The sequence below is a fragment of the Leucoraja erinacea genome, chromosome 9 (assembly GCF_028641065.1).
Source record: "Leucoraja erinacea ecotype New England chromosome 9, Leri_hhj_1, whole genome shotgun sequence".
Taxonomy (NCBI): Eukaryota; Metazoa; Chordata; class Chondrichthyes; order Rajiformes; family Rajidae; genus Leucoraja; species Leucoraja erinaceus.
The window spans coordinates 66,066,831-66,092,854 of record NC_073385.1 but is presented as its reverse complement, the minus strand read 5'-3'; the positions used below and the strand labels follow the sequence as shown (position 1 = coordinate 66,092,854).

General features: G+C 47.5%; 1 protein-coding gene across 1 annotated transcript in view; it reads right to left on the bottom strand.

The window, feature by feature from the left end:
• LOC129700513 (cytosolic phospholipase A2 zeta-like) overlaps positions 1-26,024 on the bottom strand; it is an 87,881-nt gene that overhangs the window by 15,234 nt on the left and 46,623 nt on the right. The window contains exons 12-17 of the mRNA XM_055641081.1: positions 21,651-21,786; positions 20,821-20,957; positions 14,954-15,176; positions 7,705-7,822; positions 6,870-7,007; positions 146-253 (exon numbers count right to left, since the gene is read on the bottom strand). Of these exons, the coding sequence (XP_055497056.1) occupies positions 146-253; positions 6,870-7,007; positions 7,705-7,822; positions 14,954-15,176; positions 20,821-20,957; positions 21,651-21,786 (860 nt within the window). The remainder of the gene's footprint in view (positions 1-145; positions 254-6,869; positions 7,008-7,704; positions 7,823-14,953; positions 15,177-20,820; positions 20,958-21,650; positions 21,787-26,024) is intronic.

Below are 26,024 nucleotides of genomic sequence, written 5' to 3'. Positions count from 1 at the left end.
TGAAGTTTGCCTCTGAAGGGTATGCTGGTTATTTGGGGCCTTCTTAGTATCACTCATAGACAGATTTGTGGCCCTACACAGTAATCCTACACAGACATCAAGCCAAGAGTTATTTACTGGTCTCGCACGACAATGAAAGTGGCACCTCTCCTGCTGATAGCATCGCGCAGGCTCCGCATCCAGGAGTTGGTAGGCCCGATCAGCTCCCTCAGGATCTCCTCCAGATTTGCTGCAAAAGCACTTCCCCACTGGCCTGTGTAGAAAGAAGCTTTGATTATCAGGGGGAGTGTAGATCTCCTCCACTTCCCTCACTGTGACGACATGCACTTATTAAGAGGATACGTTGCCTATTTCCTTCGCTCCATAGATGTTGCTGCACCCGCTGAGTTTCTCCAGCATTTTTGTCTACCTGTGCACTTATTAAGAAACAGTTACATAGAAAATAGGTGCAGGAGGAGGCCATTCCTCCAATCAATAACCTGTGCCTGCCATCTCCCCATATCCCTTGATTCCACTAGCCCTTAGAGCTCTATTTAACTCTCTCTTAAATCAGTCCATGCAGTGACTTGGCCTCCACTGCCCTCTGTGGCAGGGAATTCCACAAATTCACAACTCTCTGGGTGAAAAAGTTTTTTCTCTCCTCAGTCTTAAATGGCCTCCCCTTTATTCTCAGACAGTGGCCCCTGGTTCTGGACTCGCCCAACGTTGGGAACATTTTTCCTGCATCTAGCTTGTCCAGTCCTTTTATAATTGTATATGTTTCTATAAGATCCCCCTCATCCTTCTAAACTCCAGTGAATACAAGCCTAGTCTTTTCAATATTTCCTCATATGACAGTCCCGCCATCCCAGGGATCAATCTGGTGAACCTACGCTGCACTGCCTCAATCACAAGGATGTCCTTCCTCAAATTAGGAGACCAAAACAATAATAGTAAGATTAAACGAGAACTTACCAGTACGAAGTTTGATCTGTATTTTATGAGGAGTTAAGATGAGGGATTACGTGAAGAACCCGCTCAGTGCGCAGGCGCGGCATACTTCCAAGCAGCGGTGTGGAATCACAGATAGACACAGTTATTTGAAGTAAACATAGTAAAGATTAAGGAGACATCAGTTTACTAGTTTGATCTATATAATGAGGGTGGGAGCGGAGGGCACGTAATCCCTCATCGTAACTCCTCATAAAATACAGATCAAACTTCGAACTGGTAAGTTCTCGTTTAATCTTACTATTTTACTTCGGAGTCACGTGAGTGACTACGTGAAGACTTCAAAGGTCTGTGATTTCAAACCGTGTAACAGTTTTTATTTCACTCACTGCCGAAGTTCTTGAGGGAGGAAGTGTTATCATAATTAACCAAAGAATCTGTTTGTTCAAAAACAGAAAGGTGTTTATTAACAATAACAAAAAATAAATGCTCCCCCGGGCTTAAATTAAAGATTTGCAGTTTGTATAATTCTATCTGCAAACAGGTCAGGCTTCATCAACGGTTTGTTATAAAACTTTCTGAATGTCGATTCCCTTGACCATCCTGCCGTATTGAGGATGTGGTCAATCGGGACGTCCATTCGCTCTGCCGCTGATGTCGATGCTGCCCTGGTGGAATGGGATTTAAAAGTGTTAGTATCTATTCCGGCAGCTTTCAGCACCTGTTTGAGCCACCGTGAAATGGTTTGGCTCGTTACCCTTCCATGAGGTTTTTTGTGGCTGACCCATAAGGCTTTTTCACTCCCTCTGAGATTGTGGGTTGTGTCTAGGTATTGCTGAAGATGGGTCACGACACACAACCTTGGCTCTGGTGGGTAGGCCCGGAATACCACGGGTAGATTGGGCGTTCCTGGCCTGCTTTGTTTTACCAGACCTAAAATGATGAACGTGATGCGGTCTGGGGTGATCACCATGTTATCCAGTCTTAGTTTGTGGAGTGACTGGACCCTTTGAGCGGATACGAGAGCCATAAGCATGAGCGTTTTTAACGTAGATTGCTCAAGACTGAGGGATCTAGCTGGTGGCCATCCTCTGAGATATGTTAATACTACACTGATATCCCATACATGGGTATACCTGGGTTTTGGGGGCTTATTATTGTAAATGCCCTTCATAAGTTTTATCACCAGTGGATGGGATCCCATGCTCTGCTGTCCTGCTGGTTTTAGATAAGCAGACAGGGCGCTTCGTGCTGTATTTACGGCACTGTAACTCATCTTTTCATCATGGTGTAGATGGGCCAGGAACTCCAGCACGTTGGTGGTTGTAGTAGTTTCGTATGTTGTCCCTGCGTCCTGGCAGTATTTTTCCCATTTTTTGATGTAGGTCAGTTACTGCTTCTTGGTGGATGTTCGCAGGGCTGCCGACATGGTGGTGATGGTTCTTTCAGATAATCCCAGTCCCTGGTAAGGTCTATTTAAAACCTACAACCCAGGAGTTTGATATGTTCATGGCATGGGTGGCTCATGCCGGATACTGGGTGAGTCAACAACCGTGGGTCGCTAAGGAAAACCATAGGCGACTCGACCACCATGTCGTGAAGGACTGGGAACAATGGCTGTGTAGGCCAGTCGGGCACGATCAAAATTCCAGAAGCAGAGTCAGTCTGAATTTTTCGAAGTACCCGACTGATGAGGCAGAAGGGAGGGAAAGCATAGAAGAAGAAATTTCCCCAATCCAGCGTGAAGGCATCTACCGCTGCTGCCTCTGGGTCTGGTTCCCAAGCCACATACATAGGTAACTGGTGATTCAGTCTTGATGCAAACAAATCGATATCTGGCGTTCCATATTGCTTAATAGTTTTAGCAAAGATTTTTGGGTTTAACATCCATTCGATGTTATCATTGAATTTTCGTGACCTGGTGTCTGCCACTGTATTTAGCTTACCTGGTAGATAGGCAGCTGATAACCAAATATGTCTTTTGACACACCATTGCCAGATTATATTGACCAATTTGTCGCATGATAATGATTTTATGCCGCCCATGTGGTTAACGTAAGCCACCCCCGTAGTATTGTCAATCTGTAACCTCACATGCACGTGCTGCATTTTAGATGCATATGCTTTTAACCCATAATAGGCGGCCAACATTTCTAAATAGTTGATGCCCAGTGTGTGTAGTAACGATGATTCTGGTTTAGTCCATCTGCCACCTGTGCTGGATATGGAGTTAGTTGCTCCCCAGCCTAGAGCACTGACATTTGTTTTAATAACTAAATTAGGGTTGGTGATGATGATAGGGCTGAAACTGTGCCAAACATTCTCTGCCCACCACTGTAGCTCTGATATAGCTTCAGTGGGTAATTTCATGATTCGGTCATAGTGACCCGAATATCGTTGTAGTGCATGTACCTTTGCTCTTTGTAGATTTTGATAGTGCAAAGGTCCGAATTGTGTAACCGGAATTGCTGCTACAATCATCCCAATTACTCTGGCCACTTGTCGAATTGTTGGTCGTTTGTTGACCATTAAGTTGTTGCATGATTGTGCTAATGCAACCATTTTTTCCCTTGGCAAAGTAACAGTCATATGAATTGAATTGATAGTGAAGCCCAGGTAATCCATGGTAGTTAATGGCTTCAATTTAGATTTATCTGGGTGTAGGACGAACCCCAGTGTTTCAAGGAGCTGTTTTGTAGCTAGAACTGCTGCCACAGCAAATTCCTTCATTTTTCCCAATATGAGGATATCATCCAAATATGCCATGACTATATGCTTTTGTTTTCTTAATATTTTCATGGCTACTTATAGTATTTTTGTAAATAGTCTAGGGGCTGAGGTTAGACCATTGGGCAATGCTCTATACTGCCATAGTTGCCCCATCCAGATAAATTTTAGGTATCTGCAATGATCTTTGTGTATGGGTATTAGATAGTAAGCATCTTTAATATCAATGCTTGCCATAAAGTATCCCTTGGAGATCAGTTGTCTGGCAGAAACAAACGTCTCCATTTTGAAATGTATATACTCAACAGATTTATTTAGTGATGTTAAGTCAATGATGATGCGACATCCACCATCTTTTTTAGTTTTAGTGAATATATTCGATAGAAATTCCAATGGTTCATGTTTGGTCTTTTCAATTATCCCTTTTGCAATGAGCCTTTCCAGTTCAGCTTGTCCTTCTCGCTTCTCTTTCTCGGAGGGAGAAAATACCCTTTGGGGCGCATGCTGAACTGGCGGCAATATGCCCAATTTAAATTAAATTTTGTATCCACTAATACTGTTGAGTATATATCTGTTATTTGTGACAGTACCCCATGCTTTTTTAAACAAGTGTAATCGCCCCCCAGTTAGTAGAGCACCCTTGTTCTGTGTATGCTGGCAGGAACCAGCCCCACCTACCTCCATGTTTATTGTCGTTTCTTCTGTTGTTTTTTCTTGTAGGTTCTGTTTTGCTGATATGCTGGTGCTGTCGGGGGGCGGCGCATTTTCCATGGGGTCCGCTCTGGGCCCTGATCTAAAAAAGACCTTTGGGGGTAATAAGCAGCGGTCCCCGAGCTTTCACCAGTCCTTGGATGTGGGTGTCGACTGGTGGATGCCAAGGGGTGCTGCCAGCTGGGTGTCGGATGCGATGTCCTGCTTGTTCCCGGGCCTGCCCTCATGAGGCCCACAGGTTTAGCTGCCTCTTCTATGTCCTTCAACCTTTTATTCAGGTCTTTCCCGAACAGCAATGCCTCTGTTTCTGCTGTAGGGGTTTTGCATAGCCCCGCATATTTGGGGTTGAGGGCAGGTCTAATCTTGTCCCGCCGGAGATTATTGATCTCGTATTGTGTGTTGCACATTAGTGCTAACACATACTGTTGGCAGGTGTTCATGTCTGTATGTTCCGTGGAACGAGCAAAGGCGGTGATTGCCGATGTTAGAAGCCTCAGGATCCGCTGCAGTTTTAGTTCTTGACTGCGAATCTGCTGCCCCAGCTGTCTCCAAATTTGATTGTTGACACTTTTTACTTTTAGTGCCTCACAATGTTCTGGTGCTGTATATTCTTCTAAGGCTTCCAGAAGGACTTTCTCTTGCAGGGCTTTGTTGGAGAGGTGGTTTATGCTGGCTGCCATCTTAGGTTCCAGTGACCTTCCTGCGCGTGGGGTTGCTGCCTAGCGGCCCACGACACCCAGCAGCTCTTCATGTTCCTGCTCCCCTGGCATACTCCTGCACTCGTCCGCCTGCCCTTGTTGTAGACCAGCCCAGCCCTGGTCACCCTTGCTAGCCTCGAATATAGAGGGAGCAGAGGGGAGTGCACTAGACACTGTGGAGGAGGCATATGACCTACCTCCGTGAGAACGCTTTTGCTGCGTCTCTTGGTGGAGCATTTGCTCCAGGAGCTGTTTAATACAGCTCAGGCGGCTGTCTCTCCTCTTTTTAGGTGGAGACATTTCCTCCTCCTCCGACGAGTCGGAGATAACCGGCCGATTTGTCTTTTTAGTTGATTTCCTCCCTGTCCGTGGTTCTGAAATTGGCGGCACAGGGGTTGGCTCGGTTTCGGGAATTGGGGAGCGCTCAAAGAGCGGTCCTGCCGCCTGTGGCTGCCGCCCTGATATTGAACCCTCCTCTGGTGGAGTCGGGCAGGGGGCAGTTTTCTTCGAGAGTCGCTTTTGTCTTGAAGTCATTTTTGCAACTCTCCTGTTCTCCTGTTCAAAATACTTACCTGAAACGGTCCGTGTTTTATACTGCAGCTGGAGAGCCTGACTCCAGCTGCCGCCGCTGTTGCACTGCTGGCGTTAATGTCGCGCCTGCGCACTGAGCGGGTTCTTCACGTAGTCACTCACGTGACTCCGAAGTAAAATCCAGATGTGGTCTCACCAGAGCCCTATACAACTGCAGAAGAACCTCTTTACTCCTATACTGAAATCCTCTTGTTATGAAGGCCAACATCCCATTAGCCTGCTGTACCTGCACGCCAACTTTCAGTGACTGGTGTACAAGGACACCCAGGTCTCGCTGCACCTCCCCCTTACCTAACCTAACCCCACTGAGATAATAGGTACATGGATAAGACAGGTTTGGAGGGATATGGGCCAAACGCGGGCAGGTGGGACTAGTGTCGCTGGGGCATGTTGGCTGGTGTGGACAGTTGGGACAAAGGGCCTGTTTCCACGCTGTGTCACTTTATGACTAATGACACTTTTGTGCAGATGACACCAGAATGACAGCAAATGAATGTCCCCCACGGCAGAGATAGAGGACAAAATGACACTGGCAAAGGGAATTTTATCGTAAGTGTAAAGAAGTTAAGTCTGACACACTTGTAACTTAATGTTTAATGATCACATAGGTTAGGCACGTTCCAGCACTGACTGCATACAGTCTATAACCGTGCTGGAACCAAGAGAGAGAGAGAGTTATTATACTTGATAACTAAGGCGTGGTTAGTGGTACTGAGGTAGCTATATTATTGGTTGCATGCATGAACCATCTACAATAAGGAAGAATTGATTCGATTCAATTTAGGGAAGAAACTCATAATGGAGAAAATACTGTGCATTATCAGACTTCATGAACTAATGAGGAGATACAGCCTGCAGTCTGCAGCTGGGGAATGAAACTGCACTTGCTTTTAGCATTCTTTCCCAAATTCCATATCCCGATGTCTTGGTCACTCCATTCTAAAACTCACAACATTTGGGAATTATATGCTTGATTTGCAAAGTTAAAAATGTCCCTCCATCTTTAAAAATGGACACGGTGAAGAAAATCGAGGAACTTCCAGATGTTTCGATGGCTCAAAGAGCCGTAGGTCCCACTCAACATCCACCACCTCCTAACATGTACCTCCCAGTAATAGCCACACGTGATATAACATGATATAACGTGATAACAGCCACCGTCCCCATAACAACACGTGAATGTATCTGCAAATCATGAATTATTAGTCATACCGTTCAAGAAGGTGATTGTTGTTTCAGGAAACTTCTTTATTAGGTATCCCATGAAGAACTTGCTGCCAAAATGCTGGACTGGAATATAAGCTCCATATCTGGGAATTCCCACTTCGTAAGGAGTGTACTCAAACCATTCTGCAAAAGAAATAAGAATCTGGCAATCCATGTTCTAGGACTGCATTGAATTGTAAGTTAAAACAGAAATCCTGTCTTCCCTAGCTCCCAGCTCATGAAATGGCAGCTGTTTCTGACCAGTGGGAAGTAAAGCCCCCGTCCCACTTAGGAGACCCAAACGGCAACCTCTGGTGACCTTGCCCACCACCCAAGGTTTCCATGAGGTCACCGGAGGTTTTGGTCACTCTCCCTAATGGTCGAAAGTGGTTTCCGCGTAGTCGAGGCTTCATCTAGGTTGCTGCTATTTTTTCATCATGATTAAAGCCGGCCTCTCAAGTTCTATGTCAGAGTTACTTCAAAGCAACAGTATCTCTAGCAGGAGCAGAAAGGCCAAGGTGCTCCCCACCCATCTTGGTGTTTCCTTTTGCTGTTACTATGAGGATCTGTGCCATATTATATCCTTCACTGCCTTATAACGCCAGAGACCCGGGTTCCATCGTGACTAGGAGTGCTTGTCTGTACGGAGTTTGCACATTCCCCCCCCCATGGGTTTTCTCCGAGATCTCCGGAGGATGGTGTTAATGTGCGGGGATCGCTGGTCGGCACAGACTCAGTGGGCTGAAGGGCCTATTTCCTAACTAAACTCAATTAGAAACAGGCGGAGAAATGTACTACCCCCCCCCCCCCCACCCCCGGCAAATGTCCACGAGACCTGTACCTCCAAATTCTGTGGCGCTGACATTGGTCTTCACATTTAGACTGGCGTAGACAGGATATGGATTCTGGCCCCTTCTCACTGCTCTCTGTTGGTCTGACAGCTTAGTCCTATTCTCCTGCTAAAAAGATAAATATCACACCCACTCTAAAATATTTATATGCACTACTGTACCGCTTGTTTAGGTAAGCACCAACTACTGATTTTTAAATTAGTTAAATATCCAGAAGTGCTTCGGAGGCACAGTTTTAAACAAATAGGCGGCACTGTGGAGCAGCAGTACAGTTTCTGCCTTACAGCGCCAGAGACCACGGTTCGATCCTGGCTACGGGTGCTTGTCTGTACGTTCTCCCCGTGACCTGCGTGGGTTTTCTCCAAGAACTTTGGTTTCCTTCCACATTGGCTTGGTAAATCTAAATTGTCCCTAGTGTGTGTAGGACAATAGACAACAGGTGCAGGAGGAGGCCATTCGGCCCTTCGAGCCAGCACCGCCATTCAATGTGATCATAGAAACATAGAAACATAGAAATTAGGTGCAGGAGTAGGCCATTCGGCCCTTCGAGCCTGCACCGCCATTCAATATGATCATGGCTGATCATCCAACTCAATATCCCGTACCTGCCTTCTCCCCATACCCCCTGATCCCCTTAGCCACAAGGGCCACATCTAACTCCCTCTTAAATATAGCCGATGAAGTGGCCTCAACTACCCTCTGTGGCAGAGAGTTCCAGAGATTCACCACTCTCTGCGTGAAAAAAAGTTCTTCTCATCTCGGTTTTAAAGGATTTCCCCTTTATCCTTAAGCTGTGACCCCTTGTCCTGGACTTCCCTAACATCGGGAACAATCTTCCTGCATCTAGCCTGTCCAACCCCTTAAGAATTTTGTAAGTTTCTATAAGATCCCCTCTCAATCTTCTAAATTCTAGAGAGTATAAACCAAGTCTATCCAGTCTTTCTTCATAAGACAGTCCTGACATCCCAGGAATCAGTCTGGTGAACCTTCTCTGCACTCCCTCTATGGCAATAATGTCCTTCCTCAGATTTGGAGACCAAAACTGTACGCAATACTCCAGGTGTGGTCTCACCAAGACCCTGTACAACTGCAGTAGAACCTCTCTGCTCCTATACTCAAATCCTTTTGCAATGAAAGCTAACATACCATTCGCTTTCTTTACTGCCTGCTGCACCTGCATGCCTACCTTCAATGACTGGTGTACCATGACACCCAGGTCTCGCTGCATCTCCCCCTTTCCCAATCGGCCACCATTTAGATAATAGTCTGCTTTCCTGTTTTTTGCCACCAAAATGGATAACCTCACATTTATCCACATTATACTGCATCTGCCAAACATTTGCCCACTCACCCAGCCTATCCAAGTCACCCTGCAGTCTCCTAGCATCCTCCTCACAGCTAACACTGCCCCCCAGCTTAGTGTCATCCGCAAACTTGGAGATATTGCCTTCAATTCCCTCATCCAGATCATTAATATATATTGTAAATAGCTGGGGTCCCAGTACTGAGCCTTGGGGTACCCCACTAGTCACTGCCTGCCATTGTGAAAAGGTCCCGTTTACTACTACTCTTTGCTTCCTGTTTGCCAGCCAGTTCTCTATCCACATCAATACTGAACCCCCAATGCCTTGTGCTTTAAGTTTGTATACTAATCATGGCTGATCATCCCCAATCAGTACCCCGTTCCTGCCTTCGCCCCATATCCCGTGACTCCGCTATTGTTAAGAGCCCTTTCTAGCTCTCTCTTGAAAGCATCCCGAGAACCTGCCTCCACTGCCCTCTGAGGCAGAGAATTCCACAGACTCACCACTCTCTGTGAGAAAAAGTGTTTCCTCGTCTCCGTTCTAAATAGCTTACTCCTTATTCTTAAACTGTGACCCCCGGTTCTGGACTCCCCCAACATCTGCCTCTAGCGTGTCCAAACCCTTAACAGTAGGATGGTGTTAATGTGTGGGGATCGCTGGTCAGTGCGGACTTGGTGGAGGGATTATTTCCGTGCTGTATCTCTAAACTAAACCAAAACTAAATCTTCTGTGGGTTCACACAACATAAGGTGCCCTTGGTATACAGTGCATTCAGAAAGTATTCAGACCCCTTCACTTTTTCCACATTTTGTTACGTTACAGCCTTATTCTAATATGGATTAATTTTTTTTTTTTAATCAGCAATCTACACACAATACCCCACAATAAAAAAGAAAAACCGGCGTTTAGAAATTTTTGAAAAGTAATTAAAAAGAAATAACTGAAATATCACATTTACATAAGTATTCAGACCCTTTACTCAGTACTTTGTTGAGGCCCCTTTGGCAGCGATTACAGCCTCAAATCTTCTTGGGTATGACGCTAAAGCTTGGCACACCTGTATTTGGGTAAATTCTCCCATTCTTCTCTGCAGATCCTCTCAAGCTCTGTCAGGTTGGATGGGGAGCGTTGATGCACAACTATTTTCAGGTCCCTCCAGAGATGTTCGATCGAGTTCAAGTCCGGGCTCTGGCTGGGCCACTGAAGGACATTCACAGACTTGTCACAAAGCCACTCCTGCGTTGTCTTGACTGTGTGCTTTAGGGTTGTTGTCCTGTTGGAAGGTGAACCTCTGCCCCAGTCTGAGGTCCAGAACACTCTGGAGCAGGTTTTCATCAAGGATCTCTCTGTACTTTGCTCTGTTCATCTTTCCCTCGAGCCTAACTAGTCTATTAGTTCCTCCCGCTGAAAAACATCCCCACACTATGATGCTGCCACCACCATGCTTCACCAATAGGTATGGTATTGGCCAGGTGATGAGCGGTGCCTGGTTTCCTCCAAACGTGACGCTTGGCATTCAGGCCAAAGAGTTCAATCTTGGTTTCATCAGACCAGAGAATCTTGTTTCTCATGGTCTGAGAGTCCTTTAGGTGCCTTTTGGCAAACTCCAAGCGGGCTGTCATGTGCCTTTCATGGCGGTGCAGGCTCGAAGGGCCGAATGGCCTACTCCTGCACCTAATTTCTATGTTTCACTGAGGAGTGGCTTCTGTCTGGCCACTCTACCATAAAGGCCTGATTGGTGGAGTGCTGCAGATATAGTTGTCCTTCTGGAAGGTTCTCCCATCTCCACAGAGGAACTCTGGAGCTCTGTCAGAGTGACCATCGGGTTCTTGGTCACCTCCCTGACCAAGGCCCTTCTCCCCCGATTGCTCAGTTTGGCCGGGCGGCCAGCTCTATGAAGAGCCCTGGTGGTTCCAAAGTTCTTCCATTTAAGAATGACGGAGGCCACTGTGCTCTTCGGGACCTGCAATGCTGCAGAAATTGTTTTATACCCTTCCCCAGATCTGTGTCTCAACACAATCCTGTCTCGGAGGTCCACAGACTATTCCTTTGTCTTCATGGCTTGGTTTTTGCTCTGACATGCACTGTCAACTGTGGGACCTTATATAGACATGTGTGTGCCTTTCCAAATCATGTCCAATCAATTTAATTTACCACTTGTGGACTCAAATCAAGTTGTAGAAACATCTCAAGGATAATCAATGGAAACAGGATGAACCTAAGCTCCATTTTGAGTGTCATAGCAAAGGGTCTGAATACTTATGTCAAACTGATATTTCAGTATTTCTTTTTAATTATTTGGCAACAATTTCTAATCCCCTGTTTTCGCTTCTTCATTCTGGGGTATTGTGTGTAGATTGATGATTAAAAAAAAATAATTTAATCCATTTTAAAATAAGGCTGTAACGTAACAAAATGTGGAAAAAGTGAAGATGTCTGAATACTTTCTGAATGCACTGTATCTGCTGGGAGCATTCGTACATGAACAGAGGATAAAGGTCGAGCCCACTCCCACTTCAGGAAAGCTCCCTCCCGCAGTCCTCAGGTGATGGTGCCGTGTCTCAAGAACCTCCCTGCAAGGGTTGGGTTAACCATGCCCCCTCCTCAAAGGGAAAATCAAAATCTGGCAGACGCCAAAAACCTGCAATTAACTGAGGATCTGTGGCAACACTCAGTAGACCAGGCAGCACCTAGAATATAGAACAATGTAGCTCAGGCCGTTCAGCCCATCACATCTGCACCGGCTGTGATGGCAGACTAAACTATCCCATCTGCCTGCATGTGCTCCCTCTATTCCTTGTGTGTTCCTGCATCCATCAAAATGTCTCTAAAACCCTGCTACCCTGTCTGCTTCCACCACCTCCTTTGGCAGCACATTTCAGGCATTTCTTCTCCCGTGCAAAATAACTTGTCCCGGAAATCTAATTTAAACTTCCCCCCCCCTCTCACATAAATGCCTCATCGCTTGTATTTGACATTTCCACACTGGGGAAAATGTCTAGCCTATTTATGCTTCTATACCTGATAAAAAAAATACATGTTTATATATGTAGATGAAACAGTATTGTTGATTTGAGCCGTGCCTGGTTTTGCTGCTGATGACCTGATTTATAATCCATGTCAGGTTTTCCACATGGTGACGTGCGGGTAGCCATGTTAGTTAGTTCAATATGTGATTCGGAGCATGCAGTGTGCATTTCAATTACCTTTGGCCTCTCGTCCATGCTGCTATCGGCCAAATCTGACAGGGGCTCAGCCTTGATGCAAATTTATGGGCTGCTCTGTGTTAAGTTGGGATCGGCAACATCTCCAGAAATGGTTACGCCTCTTGCACCGATGGCAGACTTGACCAAAGGCAGGGCACTTCACTCTCCTAGCCAAGTGCCCCACCACAGTTACATTCTTCAATAAAATGAGCCGCAGGATAATGAAGCTGTCTCTGCCTTGCTAATTCTTGCCTGGGTTGACTGGGAGATAAGGCCTTGGTGCTCCCAAGCGGACCTTGTAGTGCTATCCAAAGATCCTATAGCGGAGCAAGATAGACCACTCCTGCTAAATGCAATGGGCTGACGTGTAGTATGCAACGGAGCGGAACGTGGGCCTTTATTTCATCCATTTCAGTAACCAGCCGCGACCCGCAGTGTAATCAACGTTGCGGGGGAACAGTTTGTGTTAATAAATTTAAATTCTGAAAATGAGGAGAAGATTTTTCCCAAATAACTTTTATTTTTACGAGGATGTTTCCGTAACCGGCTTCCGTCTCCGCACTAGTGTCTTTGCTCCGCTACGGGATCTTTGGTGCGGAGACGGAAGCCGGTTACGGAAATGGGGCCGAAAATTACCCATGAATCTGCCCACGACCGTACTAAAGCTTTTTCGTCAAGTGGACTATCTTGCTCGCTATAGGATCTTTGATGCTATCTGTTGCTGCCTTTGTTGCCTTGGAAACGGAGCTAGCACGCTATCAACCCCTATTCTGGAATGTATACTATCAACTCTCACGTTGGAATGTGGTGTTTGAGTGAGCGTTTGAGCGTTGCGGAGTCTCACAGACCGCGATAGCTCTATCCAGAGTTGTTGTTGGATCGCAGACAAACTTTCTTCTCAGCTTGTCATTAAAGAAGTCCGCACACCAACTAATAAATTCATCTTTACGATCGCCACATCTGCAAGTTCCTGCAGCCTTCTTTACAGCACAAACGATTCAAAAGTTGCCACAGCTGTCCAATTCTGCTATCGAAAAAAACGAGTGGGTCAGGTTTTCTGAAAGCTTTAAAGCCCTGTCCCACGGTACGCGTTCATTCCAAGAGCTCTCCCGAGTTTCAAAAAAAAATCTAACTCGTGGTAAGCACGGAGAATGAACGTAGCGGGTGCGTCGGAGCTCGGGGACGTCTCTTAGCGGCTCGTAACGCTAACGGCAGGTACTCGGGAAGACTCGCTAACGGCAGGTAAGCACGGGAAAACTCGTGAAGATTTTTCAACACGATGAAAAATGTCCACGAGAGCCTCGAGTACCGACGAGTGGCCATTACCGTAAATCTCCGAGTTCAAATCAGGGCAAACTCGGGAGAGCTCTTGGAATGAACTCGTACCGTGGGACAGGGGTTTAAGCCATGTGCAAAGTACTTATGATACAAAGTCATAACAAGTACTTTAATTTGGATACATAGAGAAACCATTGAAATACGTACTGCAGGCTCCGAATCATATATTGAACTAACTAGCATGGCAGCCCGCATGTCACAAGGTGGTGGAGTGGAAAACCTGACATGGATTATGCATCAGGTCATCAGCAGCAAAACCAGACACGGATCAAATCAGCGATACTGTTTCATCTACAATATGGTTCTCTCATATATCTCCCCTCAGCCACCAACTCTCCAGAGGAAATAAATCCAAGTTTGTGTGACCTTTCTTCGTAACTAATACCCTTTAATCCAGTTAGCATTGTGGTTAACCTCTCCTGCACCTTCTCCAAAGCCGTCACATCCCTCCTGTAATTGGATGACAAGAACAGCAAACAATACTCCAAACGTGAGCGAGACAACGTTTTTATAAAGATGCAAGGTGACTCGCTAACTTGTATTCAATGTTTCAACTAATGAAGGCAAGTCTGCCATATGCCTTCTTTACTACCTATCCAATTGTGTTGCCACTTTCAGAGAGCTATGGACTTGGGGCCCCAAGATTCCTCTGTTGTTTCTGCTCGTAAGGATCCTGTACTTTCTTTGTACACTGCTCTTGCTTTAACTTGCAAAATGCAACACCTCCCACTTGCCTAGATCACCCTGAGATCGCATCGAAATATCTTTCCTTAATACTCTGAATGCATCTCATTTCACCGAGAATGTGTTGAACCGCGCTGTGGGGGGTTTGCCGCGGTGTTTGTAGAGGCCTCTGCGAAACTCTAGCATGTAGCGTGGAAACAGGCCCTTCAGCCCAACGCCAACCAACATGTCCCATCTACACTAGACCCACCTGCCAGCGTTTGGCCCGTATCCCTCCAAAACCTGTGCTATCCATGGACCTGTCCACATGTTTCTTCACGGTGAGATGGTACCTGCGTATGTACCTAGAATGATGACTGCATCTGGTCAAAGCAACAGGAGGGTGGTTCTGACTACTGCTTACCCCAACAATTTCCCAAATCAATGCAGACGGTTTGAGGTGACTAGAGACGAGAGACTAGGGTGGTCACGGTGGTGCAGCGGTAGAGTTGCTATTACAAGTGATACGGCGCTTACAGCACCAGAGACCCGTAATTGGCTTGGTGTATGTCTGAATTGTCCCTAGTGTGTGTAGGACAGTGTTGGTGTGCGGGGATCGCTGGTCGGTGCGGACTTGGTGGGCCGAAGGGCCTGTTTCCGTGCTGTATCTCCAAACTAAACTAAACTAAAGTAAACAACCGTGGTTCTGTTGTTATCTAACACAATACCTTCCCGTGTATAAATGACTCGATGATGAGTCCCCACAGGTCTGGAATGGACACATTATAGCCTGAGCGATTCCTCTCCGCCAGGGCATTGATGTAATACCCTACCCGATCCTTGGACAGAGCAAAACTCTTACTCCTGGTTACGTGTGGCTTGATTCTCTTAATTGCCTCTCTGATGTCCTGGAGAGACCATTCGGAATCCTGGTACAGATGAGATATGCACCTGGCAAGAAATGACATTGTAATAGAAACATAGAAACATAGAAATTAGTAGGCCATTCGGCCCTTCGAGCCTGCACCGCCATTCAATATGATCATGGCTGATCATCCAACTCAGTATCCCGTATCTGCCTTCTCTCCATACCCCCTGATCCCATTAGCCACAAGGGCCACATCTAACTCCCTCTTAAATATAGCCAATGAACTGGCCTCAACTACCCTCTGTGGCAGAGAGTTCCAGAGATTCACCACTCTCTGTGTGAAAAAAGTTCTTCTCATCTCGGTTTTAAAGGATTTCCCCCTTATCCTTAAGCTGTGACCCCTTGTCCTGGATTTCCCTAACATCGGGAACAATCTTCCTGCATCTAGCCTGTCCAACCCCTTAAGAATTTTGTAAGTTTCTATAAGATCCCCTCTCAATCTCCTAAATTCTAGAGAGTATAAACCAAGTCTATCCAGTCTTTCTTCATAAGACAGTCCTGACATCCCAGGAATCAGTCTGGTGAACCGTCTCTGCACTCCCTCTATGGCAATAATGTCCTTCATCAGATTTGGAGACCAAAACTGTACACAATACTCCAGGTGTGGTCTCACCAAGACCCTGTACAACTGCAGTAGAACCTCCCTGCTCCTATACTCAAATCCTTTTGCAATGAAAGCTAACATACCATTCGTTTTCTTCACTGCCTGCTGCACCTGCATGCCTACCTTCAATGACTGGTGTATCATGACACCCAGGTCTCGCTGTATCTCATGGAGTCAAAGTCATGGAGCATGTAAACAGACCCTTCAGCCCAACTTGCCCATGCCGATCGAGATGTCCCATCTACACCAGTCACACCTAGCCCAAATCCCTCTAAACCTCTTCTCCATGTACCTGTCCAAATGTCTTTTAAATGTTGTTATGGTATCTGCCTCAATGACCTCCTGTGACGATTCGATCCACATACCATCTATGTGGAAAAAGTTGCCCCTCAGATTCATATTCATCTTTCCCCTCTAACCTTAAACCTATAGTCTGCTCACCAAATTATAGGAAAGATGTCAACAAAATAGAGAGAGTACAGAGGAGATTTACTAGAATGTTGCCTGGGTTTCAGCACCTAAGTTACAGAGAAAGGTTGAACACGATAGGTCTTTATTCTTTGGAGCACAGAAGGTTAAGAGGGGACTTGATAGAGGTCTTTAAAATGATGAGAGGGATAGACAGAGTTGACGTGGATAAGTTTTTTCCATTGAGAGTAGGGAAGATTCAAACAAGTGGACATGATTTGTGAATTAAGGGACAAAAGTTTAGGGGCAACATGAGGGGGAACTTCTTTACTCAGAGAGTGGTCGCTGTGTGGAATGAGCTTCCAGTGGAAGTGGTGGAGGCAGGTTTGATTTTATCATTAAAAAATAAATTGGATAGGTATATGAACGGGAAAGGAATGGAGGGTTATGGTCTGAGTGCAGGTAGATGGGATTAGGGGAGAGTAAGTGTTTGGCACGGACGAGAAGGGCCGAGATGGCCTGTTTCCGTGCTGTAATTGTTATATGGTTATATGGTTATAGTCCTTGATCCCTACTCTGGGTAACTATTCCCCTCATGATCTTATACACCTCTATAAGATCACCCCTCCTCCTCCTGCACTCCAAGGAATGATGTCCAAACCGGCCTAACTTCTCACTATAGCTCAGGCCCTTAAGTCCTGGCAACATCCTCGTAAATCTTCTCTGCAGCTTAACAACATTTTACCTTTTGCAGAGTACCCAAATCTGAACACAATACTCCATATGTGAACTCACCAATGTCTTGTACAACTATGACACAACATCCCAGCGTCTGTACTCAACATCTGTAAAGATGCAACACCTCTCCCTTTACCTTCCTGCTCAACTCCATCCAAGGGACCTAACAGTCTTTCCAGGTGAGGCAGTGGTTCATTTGCACCTCCTCCAACCTCATCTACTGTATCCACTGTTCCAGGTGTCAACTTCTCTACATCGGCGAGACCAAGCGCAGGCTCGGCGATCGTTTCGCTGAACACCTCCGCTCAGTCCGTCGTAACCAACCTGATCTCCCGGTTGCTCAGCACTTCAACTCCCCATCCCATTCCCAATCTGACCTTTCTGTCCTGGGCCTCCTCCATTGTCAGAGTGAGGCCCAGCGCAAATTGGAGGAACAGCACCTCATATTTCGCTTGGGTAGTTTACACCCCAGCGGTATGAACATTGACTTCTCTAACTTCAGATAGCCCTTGCTTTCCCTCTCCATCCCCTTCCCCTTCCCAGTTCTCCCACTAGTCTCACTGTCTCTGCCTACATTCCATCTCTGTCCCGCCCCCTCCCCGACATTAGTCTGAAGAAGGGTCTCGACCCGAAATGTCGCCCGTTCCTTCTCTCCAGAGATGCCGCCTGTCCTGCTGAGTTACTCCAGCATTTTGTGTCGACCTACTATACTAAACACCCTGACTGATGATAGTCAGTGCACTGAAAGCCTTCTTGACCACCCTACCGACCTGTGACCCACTTTCTAGATCCCTCGGATCTGCAACACTCCCCAGAGCCGAACCATTCACTGTGAAGGTAGTGCCCTTGTTTGACTTCCCAAAATGAACACCTCCACATTAAACTCCATCAGCCATTCCTCAGCCCACTCGCCCAGCTGATCAAGATAATATCTACAATACCGCCCACTTTAGTTGTCATTTGCAACCTGGTACATTCTCCTCCAAATCATTGATGTAAACCACAAACAGCAGAGCCCAATACTGATCCCCTGAGTCACACCACTAGTCACAGGCCTCCGCTACGAAAACAACCTTCCACCATCACCCTCTGCTTCCTTCCATTAAGCCAAGTTTCCATCCATTCAGCTATCTCTCCTTGGATCCCATGTGATCTAACCTTCCAGAGCTGCCTACAATAGCCAAAGACAATAGGTGCAGGAGTAGGCCATTTGGCCCTTCGAGCCATTCAATGTGATCATGGCTGATCGTCCCCAATCAGTACCCCGTTCCTGCCTTCTCCCCATATCCCCTGACTACCATGCAGAACCTTATCAAGTACCTTGCTGAAGTCCATGTGGACATTGTCAATGACCCTGCCCTCATCAACCTCTTTGGTAACTTCTTCAACCAAATTCGTGAGACACAGCCTCCCCACGTACAAAACTATCCACAGTCTCCCCATGTACATGTTTACTATCCCTAATCCCTAATCAACCCTTGTCTATCCAAATGTTTATAAATCTTATCCCTCAGAATACTCTCCAGTCATCTGCCAACCACGGATGTTAGGCTCACTGGTTTAGAGTTCTCAGACTTTACCTTGCAGCCTTTCTTAAATAAAGGCACAATATTAGCCATTCTCCAATCTTTTGACACCTCTCCCATATCTCAGGCAGGGCACCTGCAATTTCCTCACCAGCCTCCCAATGAGTCTTCAGATATATGTACGTGATCAGGCCCGGGAGATGTGTCTACCTTCATACACCTTAGGACGTTCAGCACCTCCTCGACTCAATACTGTCCTCAAGACACTTCTATTAACTGTCCCAAGTTCCCCAGTCTTCATGACTTTCTCCATTGTGAAAACAGAGGGGAAAAAACTCGGAAGTCTTTGCCCATCCCCGCAGCTCAAAACAGATGACTGCTTTGGTGTCTGAGGGGCCCTATAGTCTCTCTAGTCATGTGTAAGAAAGCACTGCAGATGCTGGTTTAAATCGAAGGAATGGGTGACGTTTTGGGTCGAGACCCTTCTTCAGACCGACCTGAAACATCACCCATTCCTTCCCTCCAGAGATGCTGCCTCACCCGCTGAGATACTCCAGCATTTTGTGTCTACCCTCTCTCTACTCACCGTCTTTCCCTTAACGTACTTTATATACTTGTAAAATCTCTTTGCATTTCTCTCAATATTATCTGCTAGGGTTATCTCCTGCCCCTTTTGCTCTCCTGATTTCCTTTAACACCTCCAGGGATACACATCATCCCATTTGCCTACACCTGTCTTGTACCACCTCCTTTTCTCCTGAGCAGCTCCTCAATTTCTCTCATCATCCAAACCTCCCCACACCCACCCGCCTTGCCCTTCACTCTAACAGGAACATGCATGCCTTGAACTCTGATCACCACACTTATAAAAGCACCCCACTTTCCGGACGTTCATTTTGCCCCCAAACATCCTGCTCCAAACAACTTGAGTGAGTTCTTGTCTAATGCCACCAATGTTGGTCATGCCCCAATTCAGAATTTTAACTGGTCCTGTTGTTACCCATAAATATCTTACAACTAACAGGTCCCAAAAAGCTCATCAACAGACACTTTGTCACTTGCCCTTCCCAATTTCAAAGCTTCACCCTTTCTCGTGTCGGGCCCTCTACAAAATGCCTGAGGAAACTTTCCTCAACACTTTTGACAAATTCCACACCATCTAGGCCAGGGGTCGGCAACCTACGGCCCCCGGGCCGAATGCGGCCCGTAACCCGGATTTTTTCCCCCGTAATCATCCAGCCCGCCCCGGGCGCCGAGATCTAGCCGTACCGCATCCTGCGCAAAGCCACCGGCACTGCCGCGCGCCTTCTGTGAACACGTTTAAGAAAGAACTGCAGATGCTGGAAAAATCGAAGGTAGACTAAAATAGAAAACATAGAAAATAGGTACAGGACGAGGCCATTCGGCCCTTCGAGCCAGCACCGCCATTCATTGTGATCATGGCTGATCGTCCCCAATCAATAACCCGTGCCTGCCTTCTCCCCATATCCCTTGACTCCACCAGCCCCTAGAGCTCTATCTACCTCTCTCTTAAATCCATCCAGTGACTTGGCCTCCACTGCCCTCTGTGGCAGGGAATTCCACAAATTCACAACTCTCTGGGTGATAACGTTTTTTTCTCACCTCAGTCTTAAATGACCTCCCCTTTATTCTAAGAGGGAAATGCTGGAGAAACTCGGCGGGTGAGATATGCGAGGATTGCATGAGGCTGCCTCACCCGCTGAGTTTCTCCAGCATTTTTGTCTACCTGCTGTGACCACGTGATTTGATGCCTGCCAACTGGGCGGGTTCCATGTGTACACGTGATAGATGTGGCCCAATGTGGGGCAGTGCCTACGCCCTTGTGATCATTCCCAGTCTCAAATGCAAAAGGGAGGAAGAGGAAAGTCCACGACAGACAGACAGCTTGCTGGATATCACCTCAGGTGTTTCCGACTGCCAACAAGGCCTACAGCTTAGTAATACGACACCCAGTCTGAAGAAGGGTCTCAACCCGAAACGTCACCCATTCCTTCTCTCTAGAAACGCTGCCTGTCCCGCTGAGTTACTCCAGCTTTTTGTGTCTACCTTCAGTGTAAACCAGCATCTGTAGTTCCTTCCTACTTCCTACTTCCTGCCTATTTCCTTCGCTCTGTAGATGCTGCTGCACCCGCTGAGTTTCTCCAGCACTTTTGCCTACCTCCTTCCTACACATTATATTTGAAGCATTTCCATTGCCTGCTGATCGGGTACTTTGCCTGAGGACCAATTCTCTTGCTGATAACAGGCTCTGGGCATCCAAAATGGAATTTTATCTTCCCTGAATGAACAATCTGCATTTTAACAAGCACAAAGAGTGAACAAATTGTCGCTGGGAACTTGGTATCCAATTTCACTCAGGCTGGAGCTTACCAGGCAGAGCCCGACACTCCGAAGATGTAGGCGATACAGTTCAACAGCTGGAGTTCCTGCAGTCCCAGCAGGATCCCATAGAGGGAGGTCATCGCTCTCATCCCACCGCCCGAGCCAAGGATCGCAATGATGGGTGCCTGGAGACCAAAAACACAGCGCTCAATGCATTGGCCATGGTTCACTTCTCAACGAGCAGCAGTAACAAGGCAGTGTCGTTTTGGTTTAGAGGAACAGCATGGAACAGGCTGAGATTCTCAAAATCCTTGCGCGCCACCTGCATGACCCGCAAATGACGCCCAAATGGTACAGGCCCTTAAAGCTTGGATGCTTAAACAAAATGCTGGAGTAACTCAGCGGCACAGGCAGCATCTCTGGAGAGAAGGAATGGGTGATGTTTCGGGTTGAGATACTTTTACCTTGTAGAAGTGAAGCTAATTGGAACTTGTTTAGTTTAGAGATACAGCGCTGAAACAGGCCCTTCGGCCCACCGAGTCTGCGCCAACCAGCGATCCCCGCACATTAACACCATCCTACACACACTAGGGACAATTTGCACATTTATACCAAGCCAATTAACCTACAAACCTGTACGTCTTTGGAGTGTGGGAGGAAAGCGAAGATCTTGAGGAAAACCCACGCAGGTCACGGGGAGAAAGTACAAACTGTGTACAGACAGCACCCGTAGACGGGATCAAACCCGGGTCTCCGGCGCTGCATTCGCTGTAAGGCAGCAACTCTACCGCTGCACCACCGTGACCGCAGTGAATGTTCTCCCACATCCTCTCCGTGTGAAGGCTGCGTATTCAGACCCGGCTTCCTAATGTGCTTACCTGACTGCTCTTGGGTATCTTTGTCAACTTGAGTACCTTCGCCAGTGCCCTCGCCACCAACTTCTTTCTCTTTGCAAGGAACTCCTTTTCGGGCTCAGCAATGTCAAAGCTGAGGCGTACATCGAGATCTTCAAAGCTGTTTAACAAAGACACTCACAGTCAAACCAACGCATTGATCAGCAGATATAACTACAGGTAATCACTCGTCTTACACTAATATGAACATCCTTTATATAATAGGAACTGAAATATTTTATAACTTACCAAATTCGAAAACATTTTAAGACTGCAAAGATGCTGTCTGGGCTGCCACGTGACCATCTAGAGACTAAAGGGCCTGTCCCACGAGCATGCGACTCCATGCGGCAAGCGCGACCTAACGTGGTCACTTGAGCCGTACGGCCTCGCGGGGCCGGTCCCACTTCAATCGCCAGAGCCGTATGGAGTTGTGTGGGACTGGTCCCAACATCGCGCGGGGCTCCGAAAAACTGACCATATTCAAAAATTCCGCGCGGCTCGTAACGCTAACGGCAGGTACTCGGGAAACGCGGAAAGCTCAAGAAGACTCGTGAAGATTTTTCAACGTGTTGAAAGATGTCTACGAGAGCCCCGAGTACCGACGAGCAGCTATTACCGTAAATCTCCGAGTTCGAATCAGGGGAAACTCGGGAGAACTCTTGAAAGAACTCATACAGTGGGACAGGGCGATCATTTCGCCGAACACCTCCGCTCAGTCCGCAATAACCTACCTGAACTCCCGGTGACTCAGCACTTCAACTCCCCCTCTCATTCCCAATCCGGCCTCTCTGTCCTGGGTCTCCTCCATTGCCAGAGTGAGCAACACCAGAAATTGGAGGAACAGCACCTCATATTCCGCCTGGGTAGCTTGCGTCCTGATGGCATTAACGTTGAATTCTCCCAATTTTGCTAGCCCTTGCTGTCTCCTCCCCTTCCTTAACCCTCGAGCTGTCTCCTCCCATCCCCCTGCCCTCGGGCTCCTCCTCCTCCCTTTTTCCTTCCTTCTCCCCCCCCCCCCCCCCCACCCCCCATCAGTCTGAATAAGGGTTTCGGCCCGAAACGTCGCCTATTTCCTTCGCTCCATAGAGATGCTGCTGCACCCGCTGAGTTTCACCAGCAATTTTGTGTACCTTCGATCTTCCAGCATCTGCAGTTCCTTCTTGAACACAGGGCTTTAAGAGTATTGTGTTCGGTTTTAGTCACCATGTTATGGGAAAGATGTCAAACTGGAAAGGGTGCAGAGAGGATTTGCGAGGATGGAGCCAGGACTCCATGGCCTGAGCTATGGGGAGAGGTTGTTGCAGGCCAGGACTTCACTCCTTGGAGCGCAGGAGGATGAGGGGTGATATCTAGGAGCAGTTGATGGGAATGAGGGGGGAATACATTCAAAGTGCGGGGTTAGTGTGCCTCCGTGTTTCATTTTTCTACGTCTATAACCTGAATTATTAGCTCCGTGATTGTGCAGAGATGTTGCCCAACCTGGAGCTGCCGACTGTGAGGGAATCTCCGTTCCAGCGCAGATTCGCAGAAACAGCAGGTACAGCAAGTACAGTACCTGGAAACTACGGGGAGGCCTCCATTGTGTCTGGAAACGTGGCCGACGGGCAGGACTCCAGGTCGGGCTGAAGCGCAGGGGACTTCGGCCCCCACTCCCTACTATCCTACTGGCAAATGTACAGTCTCTTGAAAATAAAGTGGAGGACTTAAGGGCAAGGCTGCTTTATCAAAGGGAGCTGAGGGAATGCTCTGTGTTCTGTTTCACAGAGACATGGCTCCCCAGACTCAGCGGTCCAGCCTGAAGGGTTCTCCATCCACCGTATGGACCGTACACTGGCATCTGGGAAAGGGAGAGGAGGGGGCGTCTGCCTCATGGTCAACTCTGCGTGGTGCTCAGACGTGGCAGTCCTGTCCAACTCCTGCTCTCCACACCTCGAACATCTGGTGGTGAAGTGCCGTCCCTTCTACCTTCCAAGGGAGTTCACCTCCATCATCCTGACCGCGGTCTACATCCCACCCCAGGCAGACGTCCGTCTGGCACTGGAGGAGCTGCACGTCGTGGTCAACAAACACCAGACGTCTTACCCAGAGGCGTTTACCACCATTGCTGGGGACTTCAATAAAGCAAACCTTACGAAATCGATCCCTAACTTCCACCGACATGTCCCCTGCTGCACCAGAGGACCAAACACCCTCGACCACTGCTACACCACCATCAAGAATGCCTATCGTTCTATCCCTCGCCCTCACTTCGGTAAATCCGACCATACCGCGGTGCTGCTTCTTCCTGCCTACAGGCAGCAATTGAAGAGCGCACCCCCAGAGGTGAGGACAGTACAGAGCTGGTCGGGGGGGGCTCCAGAGGAACAACTCCAGGACTGTTTGGAGTCTGTAGACTGGGCAATGTTCAAGGACTCGGCAACGGACTTGAACGAATACGCCACAGTCGTTACAGACTTCTTAAAGAAATGTGTGGAGGACTGCATCCCTACAAAAACCTTCCGAGTGTTTCCCAATCAGGAGCCTTGGATGAACTTTGGGATTCGCACTCTTCTGAAGTCCAGACACCGGGCATTCATGTCTGATGATACAGACGTCTACAAGAAGTCCAGATACGACCTTGGTAAGGCCATCAAAAAGGCCAAAAGGGACTTCTGCTCCAAGCTGGAGGATGAGACAGATGTTCGGCAGCTGTGGCGGGGCCTGAATGCAATCACCTCCTACAAGGCGAAACCAGGAGGCAGCTCGAATGTTGGTGAAACATCACTCCCTGACGAGCTCAATGCGTTTTACGCACGCTTTGATAGGGAGAATACTGATGTGCCTTCCCGAGCCCCCATTCGCTGTGATGGTATTTCAGTCTCAGTCACAGAGGCCGATGTCAAAGGGGTGAACCCCCGGAAAGCGCCTGGACCTGATGGTATACCCGGTCGTGTTCTAAAAACCTGTGCGGACCAACTGGCTGGAGTTTTTACGGACATTTTCAACCTCTCACTTCTGAGGTCTGAGGTCCCCACCTGCTTTAAAAGGGCATCAATTATACCGGTGCCCAAGAAGAGCAAGGTGACGTGCCTCAATGACTATCGACCAGTGGCACTAACGCCGGTGGTGATGAAGTGCTTTGAGAGGTTGATCATGGAGCAAGTCAACTCCTATCTCGACAAAAACCTGGACCCACTGCAGTTCGCTTACCGCCACAACAGATCAACGGTGGATGCGATCTCGCTGGCCCTCCACTCTGCTCTGGATCACTTGGACAACAAAAACTCATATGTCAGGCTGTTATTCATTGATTACAGCTCGGCATTTAACATAATCATCCCCTCCAAGCTGGTTACCAAACTCGCAGAACTGGGTCTCTGCGCATCCCTCTGCAACTGGATCCTCGACTTCCTCATTCACAGACCACAGTCTGTTCGTATTGGTGGAAATATGTCAGCCTCGATAACAATCAGCACGGGAGCACCTCAAGGCTGCGTGCTCAGCCCCCTGCTGTACTCACTCTATACTCATGACTGCGTAGCCGGTCACAGTGCGAACTCCATCATCAAGTTCGCTGACGACACCACTGTTTTGGGACGTATCACTGATGGGGATGGGTCAGAGTATAGAAGAGAGATCGACCGACTGTCCATATGGTGCCAGCGCAATAACCTGGCCCTCAACACCAGCAAAACCAAGGAACTGATTGTGGACTTTGGAAGGAGTAGGAGGGGGACCCACAGCCCCGTTTATATCAACGGTTGACAGGGTCAAGAGCTTCAAATTCCTGGGCGTGCACATCACTGAAGATCTCTCCTGGTCCGAGAACACTAATGCAATTATCAAGAAAGCTCATCAGCGCCTCTACTTCCTGTGAAGATTACGGAGAGTCGATTTGTCAAGGGCCACTCTCTCTAACTTCTACAGGTGCACAGTAGAGAGCATGCTGACTGGTTGCATCGTGGCTTGGTTCAGCAATTTGAGCGCCCTGGAGAGGAAAAGACTACAAAAAGTAATAAACACTGCCTGGTCCATCATCGGCTCTGACCTCCCTTCAATCGAGGGGATTTATCGCAGTCGCTGCCTCAAAAAGGCTGTCAGTATCATCAAAGACCCACACCATCCTGGCCACACACTCATCTCCCTGCTACCTTCAGGTAGAATGTACAGGAGCCTGAAGACTGCAACAACCAGGTTCAGGAATAGCTACTTCCCCACAGCCATCAGGCTATTAAACCTGGCTATTAAACTCTGATTATTAATAACCCATTATCTGTTATTTGCACTTTATCATATTATTTATTCATGTGTGTATATATTTATATTAGTATATAATATATAGTATATGGATGGACACACTGATCTGTTTTGTAGTAA